The following is a 26,817-nucleotide window of genomic DNA, read 5'->3' on the forward strand; positions in this document are numbered from 1 at the left end:
GTCACTGGAAAATCTCATTTACATAAATCTCATTAGTACTTCATTGTCATTATGCTTGTTATAAGTTATGTTTTTATTTAAAATGTATAAAATGTTAGTTGGATTCATTTCAATAATTTGTTAGTTATTATATACTGAAGTTAAATTTTCTGCATATTATACATGTCTTTACTACATACTACAATTCTGTGTTTCTTTATCCAACTTATCACAAAAACTATAACAATAAGCTTACAACAATGTTATGAGTAGTTAGCCCATGACCGTATCAATGTAGATGTCATAATAATTATTCAACATAAAATTAGAATACTTCAGTAAACTAAATTTAATTTGCTATAAAAAATATGTTGTCTAAAAGGAGTTTTCAAGTATGCTAGCTCTCCGCGGGCCGAACTAAATCTGTCTGCGGGCCGGATGTGGCCTTCGGGCCATAGTTTGGAGACCCCTGCTATAAAGGATGAACTCAAACATCCAGTGTCCAGGGGAAAAGCCAAATAGGATATTTATTTGTTTTTTAAACTTTTATTAACTTGATGTTGATTCTTAGTTCCATTATTTTATTTGTATAACCTACAAATATTATAAATAGGAACTTTCACTGAAGGAATTGTGTGAATTATGAAATTAAAATGGGTGGACGCTAGAAAAAAGTTTCAAATGGAGACCTCGTCAAGACGCACACCAATAAGATGGTTCGACGATATTAAAAGAATGTAATCAAATTGGATGAATGGGGTACAGAATCACTTCACATCGTCCTTATTGCAGTCTGCATATTTTAGAATCTGATATGCCGATCCTGTAAAGGTTGAACTTTAGCACACAGTATACAGGGGAAAAGCCAAATAACAAAATCATCTCTAAAATTCTGTAAATTTTCTTAAATATTTGTATTAACTACAAACATTTAGTATTTATTTATCTTTCGCATTTTTTATGTATTTTTAGAGATTTTCTCTCCAGTTTTATCTGTTTTCATCTTGTGAATTAGACTGGTGATGGTTAATTAGGAAAGAAAGAAAACTAAAAGCAATTTACAATATATATATATATATATATATATATATATATATATATATATATATATATATATATTCACATTATTAATCATACAAATTTTAATTTGTATACAATATCTTTGCAAATTAGTACTTTGGTTTTATCTTATCGTCAACCTCTCAAAATTTGACATTGAAATAAGTGAAATTTGATCAAACTTTTCCAACTCATGTTTATATAGTAACTCATTTCACTTCTTTATAATAATCTTTATTTTTGAGTTCTGAAACAGCATACTCGGCAGCCTAAAAAATCATATAATTATATAAAATTTATTCAATCCAATTTTTTATTTTATTTACAACAAGAGCATTCCATATTTCAATAAATCTTAAAGACTCATGTAAATTTTGAGGTAAATTTAATAAAAACTTTTAAGCCAGTATTAATTAACATTTCAAAGAAAATCTATTGGACTGACGTAGGGGTTGCGATATGCTGAAAAGTATTATCATGAAGAGAAATTTTTCCTAAAAACAGAGTGAAAGGTACAACAATGTACATGTCCAAATATATAAAATCTGGACTTAATACATTCGACGACGACCGACAAGTCCATATTTTTTCGAAGTTGAGTGATATTGTTTCTGACAGATTTTTCCATGCTGATTTCAGTACAACTGTTATTTTATAGCAAATCCAGCCACATTCTAGTGTATTTTGAGGTAAAAGTTGAGGTTTAGTTGCAATATCCGCCAAGTCTAAAGGCAGTTACGCTATTTTCAGTTTCAAAAATACGCCAAATCCAAATTAGCCAATAGGAGTTTCGTCACGTGATTACCCATGATCCTCTGCGGGTTGTTTACCCTTTATACTTTATTTTCCACAGGGTTTTGGATTGATTGAGAGAGATTTGATAAATAAGGACACTATTCTTAAGCCAGAAGAGTATGAAGAAGTTCTGGAGAAACATGTTCATCGTGTTGGAGTAACTGTCCTCCGGTTAAAGACTGGAAGTATGAATTTGAAGAATTGCAAAAAAACCGAACTTGTAGCACTTCGAGTTCAATCCACCAAAAAGGATTATGCTAAAAGAGAACAAGAAAAATAATATTCTGGTCCGGGGTAAAATCTTCACAGAACTAAAGTTTAATATGCCTCACATAAACCAAAAGCCTTTAACAAGAGGGTTAGCCGTAGAGTTGCAAAAATAAAAGATGTTGCAAAATTGTTAACAAAGCGCTTTGGACAAGTGTGGCAAAACCACGAGATGCTAAAATTTTATCGAAAATTTGGAAAACCAAGAAGTCTCACAATGAAGTTGAAGATCTCAACAATAAAGAAGATAGAAACATTCATGTTTATGAGGAAATTGATACACATATGTAATCTAGTATAAAGACTGTTTACTTTTTACAAAACATTAAATTTTATTTTATACTTTGCTATTTTTGTAATAATTGAAAAATTACAATTAGTATAGCTTTTACAGCTCAATCTCTTTGCTCATTTTTGTTTCAAATCCCGCCGAATCCCAATCTTAGTAACAAAATCCGACCAGTCCAAATATTGATTTTAAATTTTTCTAAATATTTATGAAACTATTTTGGGTATCTTGATCATACATGGCCTCTGTTATAGAGTGAAAATTATTGATTTTTGGTAAAAAAATTAATAATTTCTTATGTGTGATCTGTTTTTTCCACTTTTCCGAAAATTTCTTGAGATGTCTTGGCAGATTTTGATTCTAGGCGTCTCAATTATACAAAATTAAATCTGGGACAAAAAGTTCTTGTCTTGAAACTTGTAGTAATAATCTGAATTCGAACAAGTATTTTAATACTTATATATTATCAATAACTAGCTATAAAGTGTAATTATATCATAGCATACATACACATAATGCCATATATATAACGCTCAATCAGTGATATCGATTCTTTATGTTTATTCATTAGAGACACAGTTACATGTAGCAAGTAATCGTAAGATTACAGTAAACCAAAAGATAGAAGATTCCTGGTATTTTCTCTTCCTCAGCTACTCAGGTGAGTTTTTGGGCACTGTTATAATTATTTTTTATCTGAACCTCATACTTTCTACTTACATTTCTCACAGTTTCAATAGAATCGTAAACCAATGCTTCTAATGTATCCTTCACAGTAAAATTCCAAAATATTTTAATAACATTTAGTTGTTGAGTTCTACTGAACCATAATAAAAAATAACAAGTTCTTTCTCGTAATAACGAATCCGAATGTCGCATCAGATCTACGAAATTAACCTGCTTCATCTCCTGATTATCTGAGCTGGATAAAAGAGTTTTTTCTATAACGTAGCTATTTTCCGGTAATCTACTCATTAATCGCGTTAAAACTGCCAGAATGTCAGTTACTATTCGAATGCTTGTTTTATCTAAAAAAAAGTTTATAGTATACAAAATAGAGCAATTAAATTAGTACGACTTACAAGTAAATGATAAGAACAGTTTCATCAGTAGATAAATTGACAATACGACAACCGCATCACAAAATTGTATCAAAAATTCGTCGTCGAGATGAACGAGATGAGCAATGAGCACAAAAATGTATTCCAATGTTTGGAAATCCTCATTTGTCAGTTCTGATAATCTTCTATATCGTTCTGCGGAAAGTGGCAAAGGAGAGTTTATTGGCGAAGTTGTATCTGAAGAAGAATCATTACCAGAATCGCGCAGTAGAAGTTTTATCGCATACACTAAATTAGGAACTACTTTCACTTCAGAATATACCTGCAAATCATACATAGATATTACAGATCTTTTAGTACACAACTTTTTCAAAAAGATGGACAAAACACGAAAAAAAGAGACTTTAGGGGATTTTATTCATAATTATCAATAATATATAAATACAAGCTTTACCCCAAGATTATGGCCGCCATATTGAAAACAGGGATGAAAACACATTGTTCACGATATCTCGAAACCTATCAACTTTACAAAAAATTTGTAAAGTCATATTTTGTAGCCCATTGCTTCGCATATAATCATGTGTATGTGACTTTTTGTCATAAATCCAAAATTTAGAAAGTTATGAGCAAAAAAATCATGTCAGAACAACTTTGTTGAGGATCTCTTTAATTTTGTGACTTCTATAGTGAGGAAAAGAGTCACTAATGAATAAGTGAAATTGTAGGAATTTTGAAAAATTTTCAAAAATAGGTTTACAATACAAAAAATATAAAAGTAAGGTAAATATGTTTTGATCGGGTTGTCATGAGCATTGACGAACCCGGTCAACTTTGGAGCGCTATGATAGCGTTTTAAGATGAAAATAATTTAAAAAACTATAAAAGAAAATCTTCTTAAGGAGATCCTCTACAAAATTGTTCTGATATATTTTTTTGGTAAAATCGACAGAAAAAAATTTCTCTTTTTTGCTCATAACTTTTTAAATTTTGGATTTATGGCAAAAAGTCGCATAGATATAATTGTAAACAAAGTGATTTGCTATAAAATATGTATTTACAATTTTTGTGTAAGATTTATAGTTTCCGAGATATCGCGAAAAACGTGTTTTCATCAATATTTCCAAGATGGCGGCCGGGGGACAAGGGTGGCAACCTCATAATCTTGGGGTAAAGCTTATATTGACCCCCCTCCAACATGTTCCATAAATAAAATTGCGTCCTGTAAAAAAATGTCAGCCCTTGTAACATTTCAATTGACCTAAAAAGAATAACTCACTCCCTGCTATGTGGACAGAAAAAAAATTGAGTGCATCAAAAAATAGGGGGAAAGTGTCCCATCAAAATAAAGTCACTACTGTCAATAGTCAATATATTCACCAAGTTTGTATATAATTTGGAATATCATTTACCAATTACTGGAGGGCAGTAGCAAGTCCCATGTTTCAATGAAGGTGATCTTTATTTCTGCTTCAGATTGAAACCGTCTAATATTGGTATATACAGCCCCTATTAAGAATATCCACACATTTTCTCAAGAATTTAGGTCAAAGGAAAGAGAGGGCCATCACATGATATGCACGTCATTATCCAAAAACCATTCAAGAAAGAGTGCACAACATAAATAAGAGCGCTAACCTGTTCGGAAATCCAACTAGAGCTACAAATGGAAATAAATGAGTTTTTATCATTTCTTGGTAACTAGTAACCTCCATATGACTAAAGAAAAATTCAGGTTAAGTTTAGCATCATGGCCGAAGCCTTCCTATACCATTAATGAGCCTTTATCTTGCTGTCATTTGGAAAATATCTCCTCATATCAAGGCAATAGAATGGAAGGTTCTCTGGGTCAAATATTAACAAACCTGGAACAACTTGTGAATGTCACATCATATATGAGAAAAAATATCTGTATGATTTAGGAAGCCTTTTTTATATCGACATGACATGAGGAGAGGTAGAGAAATCTCCAAGAGGCAGTAAGTTGGATGCTCATTAATAGTGTATGAAGAAGGCCACCATACCATTCATGTTAAGTTTACTATTATAATTGGCTACTCGAGAGCTACCAGTTACTAACAAAAGCTAGAAACTCATTATTGTCATTTGGCAGAAGGAATTGATGGCTCAAGTTGGATGTTTCTACAGGATATTGCCCTCATAAATGTCCCAATCTCTTTCTTGAATGGTTTTAAGATGCATATGTCAAGGAATGGCCTTCCCTTTATGCTGACCTCAAAATTGCCAAGGAAATATATGGGACATTCTTAGTCAGGCTGTATATACAAATAATAGGTAGACGTTTCAGTCTAAAATAGAAATGAAGGGTGCCATCATTGAAGCCTGAGACAACACTGATGTTAATTTCTTCAAAAAATTAGTAAATGATATATATATTCCAGATCGTATATATATATATATATATATATATATATATATATATATATATATATATATATACTTGGCATATATATTGGTTATTAACAGTAGTTGCTTTATTTCGATGGGATATATTACACCCCACCCCCCTTTTTTATACAATTTTTTTCCTTTTCACATGAAACAGGGTGTTAATTATTTCTTTTAAATTAGTATTTTTCTACCCACTTTCTTAATAAATTTGTAAGGTACACAAGCTTCATACAAGTTAGTTGTCACAACAACATATTTCTACACTGACTAAAAAATGTTTTTATTTTAAAAAATACCTTAAAGATAATTATATATATACACTATATATTATAATGCACATTTTGATTAATAAAAAAAGGAACAGTGTAAATAAGAGGTGTACTAACGCATATATTTGTAATGACACGATGAGTAAATGACGATTGTAACCACTGAGAGTTTTATCAGAAAAAAAGTAGCTGAATGGGATAATTTTCACTTCTCATCATACAACTTATGTTTAATTTCATCTGGCAGTTATTAACAAATGAAAAAAAAGTGTATCTGAGCTCGATCGTTAAATTAAAAGTATGCAGCAATGTGATAAATATATATATATATATATATATATATATATATATATATATATATATATATATATATATATATATATATATATATATATACGAAAAAGTCATACAACCTTTGATACAAATTTAAAAGAAAAAAAACCTAAAATAAAAAAGTGACTTTTAGGGACCACACTAAAAACCCTGATATTAATAGAACCATTATTAAACTTTAACAGTATAACTTACTTTCCTAATTTCTAATAAACAACTTGACGTTACTCCTTTTACCACAAAAGGTATTGATAGCAATCGTGTAACAAAACTAATCACTTTAGGACTTGCATTTGGATTTTTCAGAGGTGATACCAATACATTCGTCTGAGTAGACTGTGTAAGTGAGATCATTTCACCGTTTATCACTTCCTGAATTGTTTTAGTCAAAAATACAATCCATTCGTCAGTTTCTATTGGTTGATTATCTTCTATGAAATTAAATGTATTCAAAGAACCTAAAATCCATAGTTTAAATATAAATTAAAAGATTTTAACATCAAAAAGATAAAAAAAAATTTTAAAGCTTGTTATAAAACAACTGTATTTAGTGTAATGTACAGAATTCAATTTCTAATGTTGCAGACGTTTCTATATACTGTCAGTAGCTCCAATGATACTAAATACAAGTACTCATAAACAAACGTTTCTCGCAATTTTGAAATATAGAAAAACATATATAATTACTTTTTCTTTGATTTCCTAAGTTAACGGTTTCAGTATTTTTGGAATTGTCTTTATTCAGATTCATATTTAGAGAATTTTCTTCGACTATCAAAGTTTTTCCATTTATATTACTTGGAGTTGTATTTTTAGTTGAATTTTCTGGAACATTATTATTTTGTGAATCTTGATGAAGAGATTTTTTATTTGCTTCATTAGAACTACTATCAGATTGTTTGCTTGTCTTCATTTTAATAGGTTTACCGGATGTTGTTTGCTCTTGAACCTCATTATTTTTACTAGATATCCTGAAAAATGAAAATTACTTATTTTGAGTTTACCAAAAATAAATTGATTACGACAAAGTAATTTTGATTTTGTAGTATAAAATAAAACAAATAATAGTTTTTAATCAAATATATATTTTACATTTTGCTAAATGACCTTTTGCCATCTTTCTTTCAGCTTCATGATTTCTCGCTCATAAAATTTATGGTCCTATCAGCAAAAAACTGAACCAGGTGCAATTGAAGGTCACCGTCATTTGTGAAAGCTTGACCATTCAAAGAATCCTGCAAACTTCGAAATAAAGGGTAATCATATGGTGCCAGATCAGGGCTGTATGGGGGATATGGCATCACTTCCCAGCCAATCTCCAATAGTTTCTGTTACATCAATGTAATCAGTATCATGTAACAAACAGCAAGTACAGTACAATTGTGGCCTCATTACTTACTTCACTAATTTGTTCTTGATACTTTCTTTTCTCTGCTGTTCTTTAGCATGGGATGTATTTGGGGATAAGGGCCTAGTCAAAGGTTGAGCTGAAGTGTTAGTTACAATAATAATGTGTCCTTTAACAAATGGATGTTCCAAAATTTCCTCCCATGTTAATCTTTTCAATGGATTCTTCTGAAGCAACCCCTATGAAAGTGAAATATAATAAATCTATTAAATAACAATATTTATTGATGGTACCTAAAGTTTTACAAGGATAAAATATTTGAAGTAAACTAATATTTTGTGCTTAACTTTAAGCCAATTTTCTTCAATATTGAATGTTATTTAACTGTTTATAACATTTTAATTTAATTTAATTAATGTTTTCCAGTGAATTATACAAAGTTTATATTTATAATAAAAGATAATTTAATTGGTAAATACTGTAAACATAAATTCATTCATAAATTCAAAGATATATTTTTTTTCTTGATAATTTGTCTTGATTTTAGGTCTCTATTCTATGAAAATTAGTTCAAAATAACATGTAAAAATTGATTTTCATTAGAAAAGAGACCTAAATCACGACAAATTATCCCAAAAAACATATGAAAAGGGCTAAAAAGTAAAAATTAAAGAAAACCCAATGATATATCATTTCCAATTGAAAGTGGGGGTTAGAAAAAAATATCTTTCCACTTTATGGATCAAAATCTATAAAATCCATATATTTTCATGCACGTACCTTAAGAAATGAAATACAGTTATCTGACAAAAATGTAGGCCACTGAATTTGTTCGTGTCTTATAAGTCTTATTAGATGTAATATCGAAGCAGTACAAAATGGTGGTGATCCCATCAATAATTCATAAATTATACAACCCAATGACCAAAGATCAGCAGTGTAATCATAAGGTTGTTCATCTATTAGTTCTGGAGCCATGTATAATGGCGTACCTGTAACATATATCATTTGTATAGAATATAAGAATATCACTTATTTAATTAACATAAAATTTTTGCATTTATTATCTATTTACCTTTAATAGATGTTAGTACATGTGTTCCAGTACTCATGTTTCTGGCAAACCCAAAGTCACACAGTTTTGCAGCATTATTTATATCTAGTAAGATATTTTGAGGTTTTAAGTCCCTATAACATGAAAGAATAATACTTATTTGGAATTAAGAAATGTTTTTGTCATGTTGCAAAGGAAATTTGTTACTTTTACCTGTGAAGAACTCTATTAGAATGTAAATAATACAGAGCAGAAACTAGATCCCATACAATTTTTTGTACTTTATCTTCTGATAAATATCCAACTTTTCCCAAAACACCCGTCAATTCCTTATGAGCAAATTCAGTAATAACAACAATCTATAAGAAACATGTCTAGAATTATGCTTGATCATTGAGACAATATAATAGAATACCTCGTTTTCCGTTTCAAAGGAATCCAACATTTGTATAATATTTGGATGGTGCAAATCCCTTTGAATTTCACATTCTCTTCTGAAACCTTTCAATTCTTTAACAGATCTACCTCTCTATAAATTGAAATACATTCACACATTTTAAACATGAAGCTATACCAAATAATTGCTTATACATACTTTACTAATAACTTTGAGAGCTACAAAAGATCCTGATGATCGTTGTTTAGCCTTGTAAACTCTTCCAAAAGATCCTTCTCCCAACGTTCCAATCACCTCGTATTTTTCCATATTTTAAAATATTTGAAACTCACTAATCTGTTTGTATGAATAGCCTATCTTATATAGTTTATTTATATTAACTGCATTTATACACTTCAACCTAAAAAGAGTTAAATTTGTCATATGTCAAATAAAATAAGCTTCTTGAGAGAAAAGTCTTAAAGATAAAAGCCACAATAGCCACTTCTATTGAGATATCATCAAATTAGTGCATATTCTGAATCAATTTTCAAGAAAAAATCCAATTTAGTTGTTGAAAATCTAAATCAGTCAACATATTGAATATAATCTTTTTATAATAACAGATGGCCTAAAAGCTAAACACGCCAGTACATTGTCTCAAAATAACTCAAATGTATACTCTAAAAAAGAAGAGGAATGTTGGTTATGAATTTATATACGTTAAATAACTTTAAAATTAAATTTTGAAAATGTCTTACAAAATTGACCCTAGAGAGGTATTAATCTACCTCAACGAACTTGGATACACAAATATAAGTGCTCAACAGTTAAAGGAATTTATTTTAGGTAGTTATAAACGTTTTAATATTATTTATTTCGATATAAATTATATTCTTTCTAGATTTAAAGAAAATAATAAAATATGAACAGAGGAAACATAAAACACTGGGGCACGATTTTGGTATATCTGATACTTACAAATACAGTACACCTATATATCCTGAACCCAAATTAAAACCTCAAATGTATCAAAATAATGATATTTTCGAAATGCTTCATAACCATCCTACACAAGCATCAAAGGCTAAAATGGTTGATAAAATAAACAGACAAATTGCAGTTCATATAACACATGCAAAAAAGAAAAATATTGACCACGAACATTGTGTCCATTTAGAAACTGATGTACAATCAAACATTTGTAATTGTAGAAAACCTTCAGAAAATGTACAAACTACAAGTAGTGAAATAGTGAGTAAAGAAGATATACAAACTCAAACTGATAGGTCAAAACCAATGTCAGGATCATCAACAAATAAATCCAGACCCACTTCCAACCAGGCTTCCTCTGTTCCAAGTTCAAAATTAAGAAAATCTAAAACTGCAGGTACAAAAACTTCACACATGCAAATATAATGTCACATATATTGTATTTATAGATGTTTTTGATGTCTAATAATTTATTTTTTTAATAGATTGAAATATTTTAATAATATGTGTTTGATAATCAGTTAAGTATTTTTTCGATACTTTGATATGTAGTTTAAGTTTCTGAGAGTTTCATGTATTAATTTTTTTTAAAATAAGTTTATTTAAATTCTGATATTGTTAATGAGGGGTGTAATTCTGCTTTACTATATTTAATAAAATAATCCTGCATATCTATGTTGATTGTTAAGAATGTAGATATTAGTTGCTTCTCTTGAGCTACTAAACAAATATTAATAAAATTTGGAAAATTTTTATCCCTAAGTAACAACACAGTCTTTTGGTTTTAAGATTGAAGATCTGTCACACCTGCCTTTAGCCATATAAATTTCTCATATTAACTTTTCATAAAGGCTTAATGGATCAAAAAGTTCACTTTGTTCTTTACATGGCCATAACTAGTTGGAACAACAACATTGTAAATAACTGCAACAAAAGATGATTAATAATAATGAAATATTATTTACATGGGGCAAATTTGCCGGGTATAAAAGATAGTGAGAGTGCAAATTATTGTGTCGGTCCTATTCTTAATAGTTTTTACTTACAAACTGGAAATTCAAACTGATGAATTTGGTGAAACTTTTTGCAGTTGTAACTCTTCCCTCCCAGATTTCTCATTAGGCTTATTTAAAACAAAATGTTTATCAATAGAAAGAGTTACAAATCCTATTTAATTTAGGAAAAAAATAAAATAAGATTGTAATAGAATTGCAGCTGAATAACTCTAAGCTATGAGAATATCTTTATATAATAGATTTGGATATTATTTAAGTAATAGAAGTTATAGATCAATTTAGCTCTTATTATGATATGATTTGATTTAAAATTGGTATAATATTGTTTTTCATCTTCTGTAGAATGTAATTAAGAATATTTCAAATTGATATTACCATGTTCACAAAAGTAAAACATTTCTATAAATATTGTTGTTTATAAAAGAGAATCAAATATAACAAGGTATCAAAGAATACAATTTATAATTTCATTATATTGAAACCAGGAGACATTTGACCCTGGTTTCTTTTTCTATAGTTTAATAGCTTATGTAATTTTGATATTTTAAAATCCAAGAAAATCCCATGAAAATTTTAATGAGTATATATCCTCTGAAATTACCAAATTTCAAATTTGAAGTATTACTGAAATCTTAGGAAAAAAATAGAAACTCTATTTTAGTCACCACCTTTTAAGGGTGATATCATGGAAAGAGGTGGGCTGAGGAAAGGCAGAAAAGACCAATCTTAATTTCATGTGAGCAATCTCCTCCTGAATTTTGTCCTCTATGTCCCAGCCATCTTACTCGCATCTTTTTTATTAACTTCATTTTATTCTCTGTTACTGGATATTAAATGTATTTAGTTTCCATTAATATATTTATTGATATTTTAACTGGTTGAGAGTTGAGATAGTCACTAAGTTTTTGAGAATTGTATAGATATTATATTTCAGTCTTGAAGAATACATCTTCTGTTAAATCTTTGAAAAAATCCGATCCTGTGGCGTTATACCATCAGTATCAACAAGAGTGGAAAAGTGTGAAATTTCCAGGTGAAGACAACCACTTAGATCTACGGTGGGCAGTTAGAGAAAAACTTATAAATGGACCTCCAGTAGAAATACCTCTGAAGAAAAGTAGTCATAAGAAAAAAGTATTTTAATCTTAAGGTATTTTGACGATTTTTTTTAAATAAAAGCAAACTAATTTAATGTAAATAACCTTTTTACATATTGTAGTTTCAACAAGTTTTTATAGTAAACTATTCAGTTCTTTAATTACAAAAATAAACACAAATTATTGACATATGTAAATAAAAAATGTGTGGTTTAATTGATTTAACAAAAATTCTTTTCTAAATCACATATGTCAACTTCCCCGTGCTCCTACCCTATGCTGTTTCTATAGCCAATCAGATAACATAGAATATGTTCTACAAAACAATTTAGAACACTTAAGAAGTCTCTTGAATATTCTATAACAGCATAACTGCATACACAATGGCCCGATTACAGGGTAAAAAAGAATAATGTACCAAGTTGTCCCAAAATGTCAGCTAATATCAAGATCTGAATAACAGAATTAGAGGGGGTTCAGCTATTTAGCTTTTTTTGAGAATTCGCAGCAATGTTGTCCTGAGATTTGGCGCGAACGGTAACTGGATTGTATCTAAACACTGTGCGAGTTCATAAACTTAAATAATAAGGGCTAACAAAGAGTTACATAAAGGTAGGTTTTTTCTATCAAATAGTACTGGATTAATAGATTGTGTTACTAAAGTTTATAGCGGTAACATGCGTTATAATCACAGCCTGTATTTTTGTAAGGTTATGTAGCTATGTCTCCTTAAGCCGTTACCGTATTTGCAATGTTGCCATATTTAAAATATTTCAAATAATCGTCGACATATTTATTTTGTATTTGAAATTGGACAACATTGCACGAATATAACTCAAACAGAGTTAAATGATACTAAGTGTCTCTTATTTTACCCTCCATTAACGTATCGTCGCGGATCACTTAATTCTTGTCTTATATTATAGTGACTGTGAAAAATCACTAATTTACTCACTTAACTTCAATTTATTATTGTATTCGTTAAGTTTTATTGTACACTGACCGCTCCGAATGGGAACCAACGTCATAGTTGAGTGATTCCAAGTGTCTCTTAGACATTTGAAGTTTAATTAACGTATCAAATTACTTTTATTTTATATCAATGTAACTGTAACGACCATAAATACAATTATTTATAGCTTTATTCACAATAGGATTTTGGTAATTAAAGCGGTTTGTAAACAGATACGAGGTTCTTGATAGTTTGGCATTTGTTGAGTATGGTAGTCGGATTATTGAAACCAAGTTTAATTAATTATTTCCTTGCGTAATAAATAGTTTTCTACAAAGTAGTTTGTTTTAATACAGAGAATGTGGTCAAACATCATTGGTTATCCCGAAGATACTTTACAGTTGGCAAACGCATCCCTCATTTTTAATATATGTTTTTATTAAATGTGATAACACATTCTATGCTTGTCTTTCATGTATCTACCCACATAATATTAATATTTCCCTCAAAAATTAAGCGGAAAGATATTTATATTGGTTTTTTGGTGTTTTTATTTAACTATTAGGTAAGTATTTTGTTTATTTTAATCATGCCAAAGAGAATATAAAAAAAATTGATCTATCTAGGGCCGTCCAAGCAATTAAGAGAGTCTCATGAATAGCATTGAAGCAGCTAATACATATATGATATACCAAGACGAACCTTCATTTTATTTTGTTGTATTTTGAGTTTTTTGTTAATTTGTTATGGATTTATTTTAATACGTTATTTTATAGTAAAGAACAAAAGTTTTGTTTCATGTTAAATAAATATTTTTCGATAATAATTTTACATAGATTTTACGGTATTATTAATTATTGGTTGAACGGAAAGAATATTATCACAAAATTTCGCACGACTCTGTATATCCAAATCCCAAAATAAACCACGAGATATTAAACAATATAATTAATCATTTAAATTGTTTATGCGAATCATGTTACATGTACGTGCGTTGATTATTGTATAATTGACTTGACTAGTATACCAGTTGACTTTAAATGACTGCTTAACTTTTAAGTAGGGATATTTGACATCTCTTATAGCACTTTTACAAAATTTATAACCTAAAATAATAAAACAAGGGAAATGATCCAATAATTGGGGTTATGTAAGATGATATATGGGTTCATGAATATGAAAGAAATAATAAATATCATATTTGTAATATCATAAATTATTATAACCCAGTCAATAAAGTAATATCGTTATAAATTTTATGCGATTTCTTAGTTTCAGTTAAAATCGATTTACATGCATAAATATATTTTACAAAAGATATGGGATCTCGTAAGGGCAAATGTTTTTTCGAAAACAAAGTTAATAATTTTCTAACAACCGCTTATAACTTTTCTGTAACCAATGAAACAGTTTGCCTGGGAGCTGGTTCATCGATGTCAGAAATACAATTTCGATACCGAGATGTGGCAATACTTCTCATTAATAAAGCCACTGGCTCCAATAAAATAGCACCAATCGTATTGAAAAACTGCGCATCTGAGCTAACAAGTTCGCTATGCAAACTCTTTTACCTATTATATAAAGGTCTCTGCCCTGCCGATTGGAAACTTGCTCGGGTTTAACCCATACCAACAACAACCGTCCGATTACTTTAGTCCCAGCCATTGCCAAGGTCATGGAGAAAGACGTTATCAAAGAATTCTTGAGTTTGCTACCGTCATCAGCCACCGTCAATACGGATTTCGTAAACATAGATCAACCGGGGATCTCCTTACCTATGTTATGAACGTATGGACTGAAGGTATAGAGAAATATGGGGTATCCCGAGAAATCGCACTGTACACGTTGAAGGCTTTTGACAAGGTTTGGCATGTCAACCTCAAATTAAGATCGTACGGTTTGTCGTCCTTTCTTATCGACTAGCTTTATCAAAAAATTATCCATCCAGGTCACTATCGTTCGACACAACTCAAAGAGGTTTGAGATCAACATTGGTATTCCCCAGGAATGCATCTTGTCACTTACTCTCTTTATCTTGTAAATCAACAAGCTACTCTACGAAACTGCAAACCCGATCTATATTTTCCCCGACGATATTATACTGGTGTCGTCGTTCAGATCGGTCGTCCCAATAAGAATACTAACGCCCAAATCCATAGCTAGTAACAGATCACTACCATCAATATCGATCTTAAAAACATTATTAGCTTGGAATCAATCTGATTGGATTTAATGCAGTAAAGACCCAGGCTTCTACAAGGCGCAAATTCGTCTATATTTTGATTGAAAATTTGGAGCACGATTCCCAAGCATACCCTGGAGATGCTCGATTCAATACAGACGAGAACAATCCTATTTATAGGGGATCCAGAGTTGACCAGAAACTTTGACATAGCATAGAGAAAAGGAGACTGATCTAACTGTGTTTTACCGATACTACCACGATATTTGCTCTTCTGATCTGTCGAACATTATCCCAACTAGAGCAGTATTTGGAAGACGTACTCGACAGACCGACGTGGTTTATTAACACCGTGCAGTTCGCTGCAGACGCCTAGAACGTCAATTTATCAGGATTCCTTTCTTTGGAGAAGTCCTTTAGATTCAGCTACCGACGTCTATCCCGAACACTACAACCTACAGAATTTCAAGATCAATATGCACAGGTATCTCCACACTGCAGGTACCATTCAAACTGCTTGGGGCTAATAGCGTTTGCCCACATGTACTTGCTTTTTACATAAAAAAGAAGGGTCTTAGATCCCAAATACGAGACAACTGGAAAGTTCAGTAGTTATACTAACAAGAGAGTCGAGAACTTGAATTGCGAATGGTGGTTGTGTAGATAAACAGCAGTAATAAAGAAGTAATAAAATATGCTCAATTTAATCATCCACCAGGATAAATGTATAAATTAGACAAAAACATTATTAGAAATATTTTATATAGTTATCAAACAAATCAGTCCCATCATTTATTACAAGAAAAGTATATAATAATCATTATAGTATCGTATATGGAACTACAAGAAATCAATGCTAACCTAACAGACTAAATCAGATATATTAGCGTACATTTTATCGGAAAAGCATAAGGTTAAGATAAAAAGTAAGTACAATAAAGAAAAGACTTCAGTTTTATGATCAAATATTGTTCATAAAGAATACATATAGAACACTTTTCTTAGTGTATTTTGTGTACATTGTCGTTCCTCTTAGTAAGTTATTAGCTATATCATAAAAGAAATATTCTTCATTTTGCTGCACTTATTCTAACGAAAAAATATAATCCAAAAAACATCAAATTAATATTCCTCGCCAACAACCCACTGTCCCTGGACTAACATATTTTGTGTAAATAATCAACTTTCAAAACATTAAGCCTTTAAACAAGACTTCATTGACCCACAAAATAAAAAACAAGTCTTGCAACAAAGTACCAAAATAATTTTATACAAGCATATTCTTAAGTATATTACAAAATTTTAGCAGGAGGGACCTGTCCATTTTGTTTGTTCTCCAATGCTTATTTAAGGTTGTTAAGAAAAATAAATTGCTGCATCGTTCTTTGAATATACAAATAGTTCGCCAGTAGGATTGAACCTTCAAATATGTTAATACATAATTGTCTACATATAAATGGAATTTATTCAGGTCCAAATGAAAGAATTGTAGCTGTTGATAGGTGGTTTTTTGAGGTTCGGAATTCTCGGTCAAATTAACGACTTTATTGAAGTAGTGTTAATCTTCGTAACTTAACCTAACTTTGATTCAATTTAGCTCAATTTTTTAAGAGGCTGCAACTACGTATTTACATTCTGTTCATATATTTCCATCAAATAAATGTCAACCATATCAAATTCCTAGTAGAATGAATTTAAAATGTTTTTGCTTTTAAACTTTCCAAAAACGAAAAATAATAAATTTCAAATATAATGAAACTAAATAAAAAAGAACAAATATTCTCTAGGGTATTTGTATAATATCATGGTACATCCAGCGAAATTAATATTTATTGTATGGATGTCGACCATCTTTAACATTGTGTTAGCAAATTTTTTTAATATACCTACACTAGTTTGTTCATCTGTTATTTCTCGACTATTCAAGGATAATAATTCAAATTCAGCTTTGTAGTTAAACATGTTCATTTGACCGCAAAGAAATTTGTTCTAGTTATATCCCACACGCGACCTAACCAATGCCCACAAGCAGGTTATCATTTACTGATATCTTGTAATATTAAATGCTCATCAAAAGCTCTGACAAATCTTTATTCTTTGAATTTGATCTCGAAACAAACAAATTGTCTTTTAAGGCGAGACAAATCCAAAAGTTGGCGGAAGAAGGATAACAAGGAACAAATGGCCTTGTTATCACCGGTTATGTAGCGTTAGAGCAGCGCAATTCTGAATGGTGCACACAAGGAATTCCAAAAACTTGAAGTCAATGGTTCTTAATTATGACCACGTTGTTCAAACTATAGAAATGTTAACCAGCCACAAAGTTGAGTTGATAGTTAATCAACAACAAATTAATTCACAGTTTTTTGAAAACAGAAGCCACATATTTTGGAGATATCTGAGTCAGCGTAGGAAGGTGCTTCGAAAATTGGTTCAAACACATGCAAAAGTTTATTAATCATTATATTAAGAAAGATTTAGAAAGTAAGGCGTAAAGGAAGTGAATCGACTTCGTTAACACTTTGTCTTATTGATATATATTGTCAACCCTTGACTGATTACCAGTAAGGTAGCAACGACTTCACGAAGTGAGTTAACTGTCGTCTTTTGGTTTCAAGAATAGTGAATGTAACTACTGTAGTCTTTGTCGATTGACAGCCTCGAATTAACAGAATAGGTTCTAGGTTGTTTCCTTACAGAAAGACAAGAGTTGTCGGGATAGCCTTCGATGTTCTTAAATGGTATTTCCCTGGGCAGTGTCCAGTGAGTAACTCCGTTACTAGAACTAGAAAGTAACCTGGGGTATTTCTCCATGCTTCTGATTTCTTCTTGTTCTGCCAGTTTTTTATTATTACGGTTCATAGGCTTCTGGGAAATCTATAAAAGGTTGAGGTTCTATAAAAGGAATTACCTGGCACTTATTTGCTAGGTGATCTTGTTGTTTCATTAATAGCTTAGAAATTTGATTCTCATAGAAACGATATAAACATGACATTGGATGAAACTATTTCAAATACTCATACTTGAGGATATGACCTTGAAACAGCATGTAATAAAATGCGTATGGAAAAATCGAAGATGAATAGGCATTGAGGGCGGATGTAATTTGGGCGCTAAAGGATTAATGTACTTTTTACAACATGTAAACTAGGCGCCAAGACCGAAGGGTCATTTTAATCCTATGTGTATTTTGGGCGCTAACCGACTGAATTACATGATTTATGAAATACAGTTATTTATTAAATCACCGACATTTATAATAAGATATATTTTTGTATTTTTAGATTTTCCTATAAGAGAAATAACCTATTATCACTTAAGGTCTGAAAAAATTTACCGTTAGAGGGGGCTACTTTGCACTTTTTTTAAATGAAAAATCTGCCCATAATAAAGTTTCCTTACAACATTTTTGTAACACTCTACAGAATAAAGTAAATTTTATATTTCTTTATATTTTTATTTAGTGCTTAAGTACATATTACATATAAAATAAGAGATTTACATAACCTAACCTAATCTACTTAAAAATCTATCAGCTTTCCCTCTATTGGGTTATTTTATGACTCGACCTACCTGCATTTCATAGCGCCGAAAATACATGTCGGATTATCTACCCTTCTTGGTCAGACAGGTGAAGAAGGATGGTTAGCGCCCAAATTACACCCGCCGGGCAGTGAAATGAATTTCTTTCTTTTCTACTTCTTTTATATGATTCTGAAAGATGATTGGAAATAATAAATGCTGATCTAACAAGAGCATATGTAATCGATCCATAAAATTTCATCCTTTTGTTTATTCGGATTATACATACATATGTTTGTCTGAATGAGGATTTACATTTTTGTCGATTCAAACGTACAACGATGATTGTAATTGTTTCCTTTCTTGTTTTGTGACTTGACGGAGATTATTTATTTTTATTGCAAAGATTAACTTTCTTATATCAATAACGGAGAGTGTTGAAAGCCGGTTCTGCTTCTTCTTCGAGGTGAACGAACTTCTTCGTCCAAAAAATCCATCGGAACTTAAAAATAGCCGATTTGTTGTTGTCAGTAGGTTAGTGGACCAACGTTTACATACTTTGTCTATTCAGTTCCTTAGGCTCAACTAACTCTGAGAGTAATGTTGATATAAATGATATGGGTACATACAATTTCTATATAATTATAGGTGCAGGTAGGTAGATGAATAGATATCACCGTGAAGTTGTATGGGTGTATTTAGGAACGAAAAAAAATTATCTGAAAGTACATCTATCTACTTAGAGAACGTGTGTACAGAGTGGAGGTTGTACGCAGGTACGACGAACCGGATTGATTCCGGGTAACCGTGTTCGTATTTTAAAAATAAATACAAGACTTATTTATTAAGGATAAAGGTCGCATTTGTTTATAATACGGCCTTTGAATCTATACAACTTTCATACAGCTGCTGTTACGGAAAACGATTTTTTTTATTTATTTTATAATACGTATAATCATCATCAAATTCAAGCGGTTATTTTTTATATACCTGCTTGACAAAAAACTAATTTCTGACAAAGTTTTAAAAAATGAAGCATGTGTTCAAAAAAACTATTTTTTTTTAATAATAATAACTCAAGGAAATTGATAATTATTCGATAAAATTTTATAATACATTTCGAAAGCTTGTTGTTTGGAAGCAGATCGACGTCGTAGGCGACATTTTGAAACATTACATATTTAAAACGTCAAAATCGAAATAAATAAATATTTATCCATGGCAACATGTTAAAGTACATTATACTGTTTCCAGTATAATGTACTGATTGGTTATCTTCCATCAGATGACTTCCAATTAATTGAGTTTATTGGATTTCTACTGGAGCAAAAAATAAGTAAATATTCTGATTTAACGTTCCTTCAATACAGAGCCAATGATTCCTAGTTTTTAACACCAAACATCACTTTTTTGAACTACTATCTTCTTGAAAAAATTAAAGGGGTGGTATTTTCATTTGTTTTGGAAAGTCAAAATAATATTTGTGGTAACAGAAAAAAATTATCAATTTCTGTTTTGTAAAATTGGCTCCCCTAAACACAACAGCAATCGTCTTGCTTCACCTTCAACAAAAATTGATTGTACCGTCAAATTCTTTTTGCTTCATAAATAAATCCTCTATGAACGTGTTTTACTTATCTGCATCTATCGAATTTAAGGCAACAAAAGTATTTGCATCAGTTTCATTATAAGCTTGTGTATCTTCGTATAAAGAATGCTTCCTGTTGTAAGAAATATCATTATTTTGGACACATTTTACAGAACAAAGCAATATCGCCTCTTAAGATGTAAACTGCATAATCTTAAAGTAGAATGTTTGACATTTCATGTTAACATATTAATGTTGTTATGAATACAACTTAAAACGTAAAAGGCAAATAAAACACCGTAATATACTATTTTTAATATATTCTGAGCTTTCGAATACTTTTGTATTCATTATCCCAAAACTGAAACGCTCATGTACTAGTTGGCAAAGACTTCGTTACAAGTTACGTGAAGGAGGTGTAACTCTTATGGGAATAAAGTTGAAGATGTATCCAGCTGTATACGATAAATAACACTTCAAAAACCTTCCAGAATAGCGCTGGTGTGAACAAAGGGTGTGGTATGAGTGTAATATTTGTATATAAACTATTATGAGAAAACGTACGTCCAAAGTGATTTTATTTCGGTTTTTCTCGGAAACTTCATATGAAAAAAGTTTTTAAAAAATTTCAGCTAATAAAATATTCGATAGTCTTATTTGAAAGTATTCATAACTAGAGGTAAAATAATTGATAACATCGAACTAGTTACATCTGCATACGATAAGAAGTGTCTTGAAATTTCTATGATTGCAAAATAAATTCTATAGTAATTTTTTAAAGAAAAAAAGTCTAATAAGTATAGAATTTCACCTTTATTAAAAATTATAATACTTCCAAAAGTATCTACACTAAAGTAGGTAAGTTCGCAATAGTTTCTAGAAAGATATACAAGTTTTGTTGACACTGACAAATCCGAATATAAATCAAGAAATTAAAACCAATTAACTTATGAAAATAAAAAGTTATTGATGAAAGATCTAATGTACAAATTTCATGAGAAAACGATTAATTCTTATGATATTATGATTCATTCATAGGTGTTCAAGTAAACTGCCTTCTACTTCTAACTGCTACGTAGCGGAATAATCTGATATTATTTGCTTATAAACTAATTTAGAAATGCTTAATAGTCCGCTCCTGACCAATACATAAAATCGTAGAACCGGTAGCTCGTCTACGTCACATTTATTTGGCAATCAGCTGATCCGACTCGTCGATACCTTTTTTGCCAATAGAAATAATTTAGTTTTTCAATTCTTCTCTACATATATGACGAAACTATTTATTTATTCACAATTTTGATAATTCTACAACTAAATGAGTTGTTAATTATACGAATAAATATTCATTTAATTAACATATATTATAATAATAAGTTTATGATGTCAATTCCACGAATGACTGCAAAATTTGTAATTATATCTTGCCATAAATTACTATGCGGGTACTCATTTTTATATTCCTTTAACCTTATTTCTTTGAAAGACATTTTATTGCTCAATGCAATGTACCCTTCATAGACTACTCTATTCATAGATTTTCATAAATTTTTGCACGCGTGAATGACCAGAAATTAGATGTAGCCAGATCAGATGTGATTTTTTCTAGCCTAAACCAGGTCGTTTTCTTTGAATTTTTATATTCAATTGATTCATAAGATTTAGTCTGAATTTATTGTTTTTTCAGTAAAAAGATGCATCTCAAAAAACTCATGTTGACATCTTCTTCTCGCTTTGAAGGCAAGATTCAGGCTTTGCACCCTTTTTATGCCCATTGTTTTGATTCAGTATTATGTGAGCTCAAGTGTCATTTATAGTAATAAAACAATGCTCGATGTTTTCAAAATCGTTCCTTCCTAAAATCGTTTGTGTTTCAAGGTTAAAGGCGTCACAAATCTTCTTATAACTCAAGGCTTCGATCATATTGCTCACACTGCCTAATGATATGCCTAGAGCTTCTACTAAATCTCTTTGGGTTAATTGACAATCTTGCTCAATTATATTCTAATAAGTGGACTGAGAAGTTCGTAGGCTAGCATAGAGAAACAACTTTTTTTATAGAAGCCAACATTATCTTGAGATCTAAAAACAGGAACAAGTCGCTAGGAGCAATATCTGGAGAATACTGTAGATGCGGAAGTAATTCTAAGCCCAATTGATGCAATTTCGCCATCGTTTTCATTGAGTTGTGTCATTGTTTCATTGTCATGATAAAACCTCACTTTCTTCTACTTTAAATAGGGCAGTTTTTACGCGATTTTTTCCCTCAAATGCACCAATAAGGCTACGTAATCATTTATTATGTTTATGGATTATACTTTTTAAGATAGTCGAGGAATATTATACCATGCGCATCCTAAAATACTGATACTTTAATTTTGCCTGTCTTTTCATTCGTCGATTCATTCAGTTCACTCGATTGATTGTCGATTTAACTGCGTCAAATGTAAGTCAAATGATGGTGCCATGCTGCCACATATTGAATAGCTCAAAACACTGCTCGCAATCATCAATTATCGTTGTTTTTGGTCAACTGTGAGCTCACGCTTTACCCATTTTGAACAGAGCTTTCGTATATTAATTCACTATACAGTGCTTTTCAGATAAAAGTATCCACCTTTAATAATTTTTGTAATACTGGTATTTAGAAAAAATCCAAAAACACGTCAATTTATGTTGGAAGGGGCAAGCATTATGGCTTATTTAAACTTACTGGAAAAGCCACCCCCTCACCCCTAGCAGCATCCCCTTTATTTTTTTAAATTACTTTTCATATTTTTTATGTAAAATTTGGATACTCCTCTTTGAGCTGATTTCAAAAATGTATAATACTTGTAGGTTAAAGTGGTTAGTTTATGAGATAAACAATTTTTCTTTTAAGAGCACAAATTTTACTTATTATTTACTTTCACCTTATTTGTCTGTACTAAAATGGGTTGTACAACAGTTCAAACTCTTTAATCTTTTTAACTGTGCTATTTATTCTACTTAAAAAATCCAAACAACAAAAAACTCTACTTTTTATTAAAGTATGACATTGTCAACTAGAATTTGTAGTCACTATTGATAGTGTAATTTGATACATTATTTATTTTGTTTCTCTGAAATGGTTTACTCTTTGCAAGAAAGAATTGAAATTGTAGGTTTATACTACCAAAATAATAATTGTGCAAGAGCTGCTGCTAGAATATTTAACGAATTACATGACGGAAGACATGCAACTCATAAGTATGTAATTCAACTGATGGAGAAATTTACCACAACAGGGTCTGTTTGCAATAAAGTGCATAAGCGAGAGGGACTCGTAAATAACGAAGCAATCCAAGTGGCAATTTTAGGGCAAGTCAGCTTAGAGGCTCAACAACCCCAATCGTTGTCAACAATAAGTAGAGCGATCGGTGTTTCATCTTCTATAGTTTTCCGAGTTCAACATAAATTCAAGTACCACCCATACAAAGTTAAGTTGGTGCACGAGTTGAATGAAGATGATTTTGATCGTCGTCTAGAGTTTTGCGAATCAATGACGCAAATTATCAATAACAATCCACAATTGTTAAACTATATTTGCTTTTCTGATGAATGCTCATGGTCATTAAATGGCTTAGTAAGTAGGCATAATTGTAGATATTGGGCTGAAAGTGATCCACATATTATGCGTGAATTTCATACACAACATCCCCAAAAGTTAAAAGTTTGGTGTGGTATCCTAGGTGACCACATTGTCGGACCTTTCTTCATCAACGGAAATTTAAATGGTGAATCATATCTTGAGTTACTCAGGGAAGGGGTTGACTCACGTATTACAACAATAATAGAAAATGATGATAACCTTTCCGAAGATTTACTGGTATTTCAACAAGACGGAGCTCCCCCACACTATGCTATGCCTGTCCGACAATTTTTAAACGAAGCATTCTCCGCTCGTTGGATAGGTAGAAGGGGGCAGATGATGGAGTGGCCACCTAGGTCACCGGATTTAACACCCCTAGACTTCTTTTTAGGTATTTAAAAACAAAAGTTTATGCTACCCAACCAGAATCTCTGGATGATTTACGAGAGAGGATAGAAAATGAATGTCGACAATTAAATCCAGCCGTATTAAGCAATGTCAGAGAGGCATTTCAAAATAGATTATACCATTGTATGGAAGTGAATGGTACTCATTTTGAACACTTATTGTAACTTCATAATAAATAGCACAGTTAAAAAGATTAAAGAGTTTGAACTGTTGTACAACCCATTTTAGTACAGGCAAATAAGGTGAAAGTAAATAATAAGTAAAATTTGTGCTCTTAAAAGAAAAATTGTTTGTATTACAAAAGTTATTAAAGGTGGATACTTTTATCTGAAAAGCACTGTATATTTAACACGTTCCTTTCATATTTTTAGAGTTACAGCTTCACTTTATGGTTATCCCTAATTATTTTGGCGTCCGCTGTTAAATTTATACATGTTTCTTTTAAATATTAGAGATAATTGAAAATCATAAGGATTTTATAGTAGTAGCGCCATCTATGTGTCAGCTACCTAATGTATTCTTGCTATGTTTCCTAGTATTGATACACGTTTTCTTCGTTCCTCACATGGATCGTTTTTAAAACTTGTATGTTACTAATTTCAACTTTTAACAATTTTTCATGATTTTTTGTACTTGTACACCTTCCAAATCACGTTTTTCCTTTTTCCATTCCACAAATAAGAACGAATAATGAACAAATAAGAATATATGAATTAGTTGAAAAACTAAAACAACATTCCTAATAGGGCCATTTTTAATAGACCTTATTGAACAGTCGGATACGGAAACTCTCACAAACCAAAAATTTTGAATTTCATTTGGTTATGACATAATGGACTTGTTCCTTACTTAAGACTCATTCTGTATACATTCATTAGCACTTCCGAGAAGCTTTTCTATTCGGCAAATGTCTCAAAATAAATTAATTATGTCCTATTTGTTCAATCGCTGGTTTCAAAATTTGGAAGACAAAAAGTTATATTATTTATTCACTTCAATTCAACGAAATGAAGATTAACTGTTAATATTCACAAAAAAATTAATTGGTATCAAAAAACGATAATTAACTAATTTTATTTGAGAACAAATTTGCTTACGGTGCACACCTGGAAGATAAAAGTACCGGTGTCTTTTTGACCACAAATTAATTTTCAAATCGATCACTATGTGTTTTTCGACGATTCGATTGGAAGCTAATCTAGGAGTGTGTTTTCTATCGATCAATTACCTTTGAAAACGAAAGCGATACCGCTTTGGATTAGCAGTTAGTACACTTTTAAAATGCTAATCGTACAAGGGTATTTCGAAAATTAGTAAATGTTTCATTTTGTGTTACAGTTCAACGAAAACAAGGTATGATCAAAAATGATGTGATAAATAATATTATGACGAATGTTTTTATAAAAACAATTTCATACCTGAAATTGTATGAAATATGGATTTTGAGCAAATACTTTGATTCAAGTTGGAAAGGTATTCCAAAGAAATATTAAAATCGGTATATTGTGATAAAGTTTACATGTACAAATATGTTCGAAAGTTCAAAAACTATCGTACAGGCCCTTACAAAGTAACAGATTATTTACAATGTGCTGAGTGAGTGTCAAAAACGATACTGGATATAAATTGAGATCTGTAGCTATGACTCAACTTTGGAGTTCCCACTGGAAAATCTTGTTCTCAAGTCGGACATCAAGGTTTATTGTATTATTGAACTACGAGGATTGGAGATACTATGGGCTTAGAAATATCCCAAGGGGAGCCACTGAAGAATTTGATTTCACAAAAGAGTACTACAACGTTTACGGTTAATATATGTTGGAATGGTATTTAATTGAAAGTTCTTGAAGGATGGATCTGAGCCATGTAATTTCTTGAAAGATGTGACACGTACTAAAATTTACTGCCGCGAATTTATATCTCTAAAATATTTAAGAGATCGAGATAATCAGAACACAAGAACGGACATAACAACAAAAATTCTTCACTGCTTCTATTAGTGGGGATGTTGATATAGTTTTATAATTGGTTTTCTGTATTTCTGAAACAATAGGAATACTAGGTATGTGTAAAAAAGTAGTGGCTTTCCGTGATTAATTGAAAACAGTGAAAATTTGAAATTAAGAGATTAGATTTTTTTATAGTTAGATATGTATTTAATTAACAATTTTGTTTCAAAGTTGCGTATTTGGTTAACAACTGAAGAA

General features: G+C 30.7%; 2 protein-coding genes across 2 annotated transcripts; one reads left to right on the plus strand and one right to left on the minus strand.

Annotated features, from left to right (window-relative positions):
- Nucleotides 1-1,138: 1,138 nt before the first annotated feature.
- On the minus strand, nucleotides 1,139-9,679 carry LOC130443405 (serine/threonine-protein kinase fused). The gene is made up of 11 exons (XM_056778004.1): nucleotides 9,462-9,679; nucleotides 9,282-9,395; nucleotides 9,080-9,225; nucleotides 8,888-9,000; nucleotides 8,593-8,804; nucleotides 7,864-8,051; nucleotides 7,152-7,435; nucleotides 6,660-6,922; nucleotides 3,472-3,772; nucleotides 3,110-3,417; nucleotides 1,139-1,307 (listed from the first exon to the last, which is right to left on the minus strand). The coding sequence occupies exons 1-11, from the start codon at nucleotides 9,570-9,572 to the stop codon at nucleotides 1,248-1,250; spliced, it is 2,100 nt and encodes a 699-aa protein (XP_056633982.1). The 5' UTR covers nucleotides 9,573-9,679; the 3' UTR covers nucleotides 1,139-1,247.
- A 254-nt stretch (nucleotides 9,680-9,933) lies between these two features.
- LOC130443397 (centriolar and ciliogenesis-associated protein HYLS1) lies at nucleotides 9,934-13,761 on the plus strand. Its single transcript, XM_056777976.1, has 3 exons — nucleotides 9,934-10,091; nucleotides 10,147-10,632; nucleotides 12,186-13,761. Exons 1-3 carry the CDS (start codon nucleotides 9,995-9,997, stop codon nucleotides 12,392-12,394), a joined length of 792 nt encoding a protein of 263 aa, XP_056633954.1. The 5' UTR covers nucleotides 9,934-9,994; the 3' UTR covers nucleotides 12,395-13,761.
- Nucleotides 13,762-26,817: the final 13,056 nt, after the last annotated feature.

Source organism: Diorhabda sublineata, chromosome 1 (assembly GCF_026230105.1).
Source record: "Diorhabda sublineata isolate icDioSubl1.1 chromosome 1, icDioSubl1.1, whole genome shotgun sequence".
NCBI lineage: Eukaryota > Metazoa > Arthropoda > Insecta > Coleoptera > Chrysomelidae > Diorhabda > Diorhabda sublineata.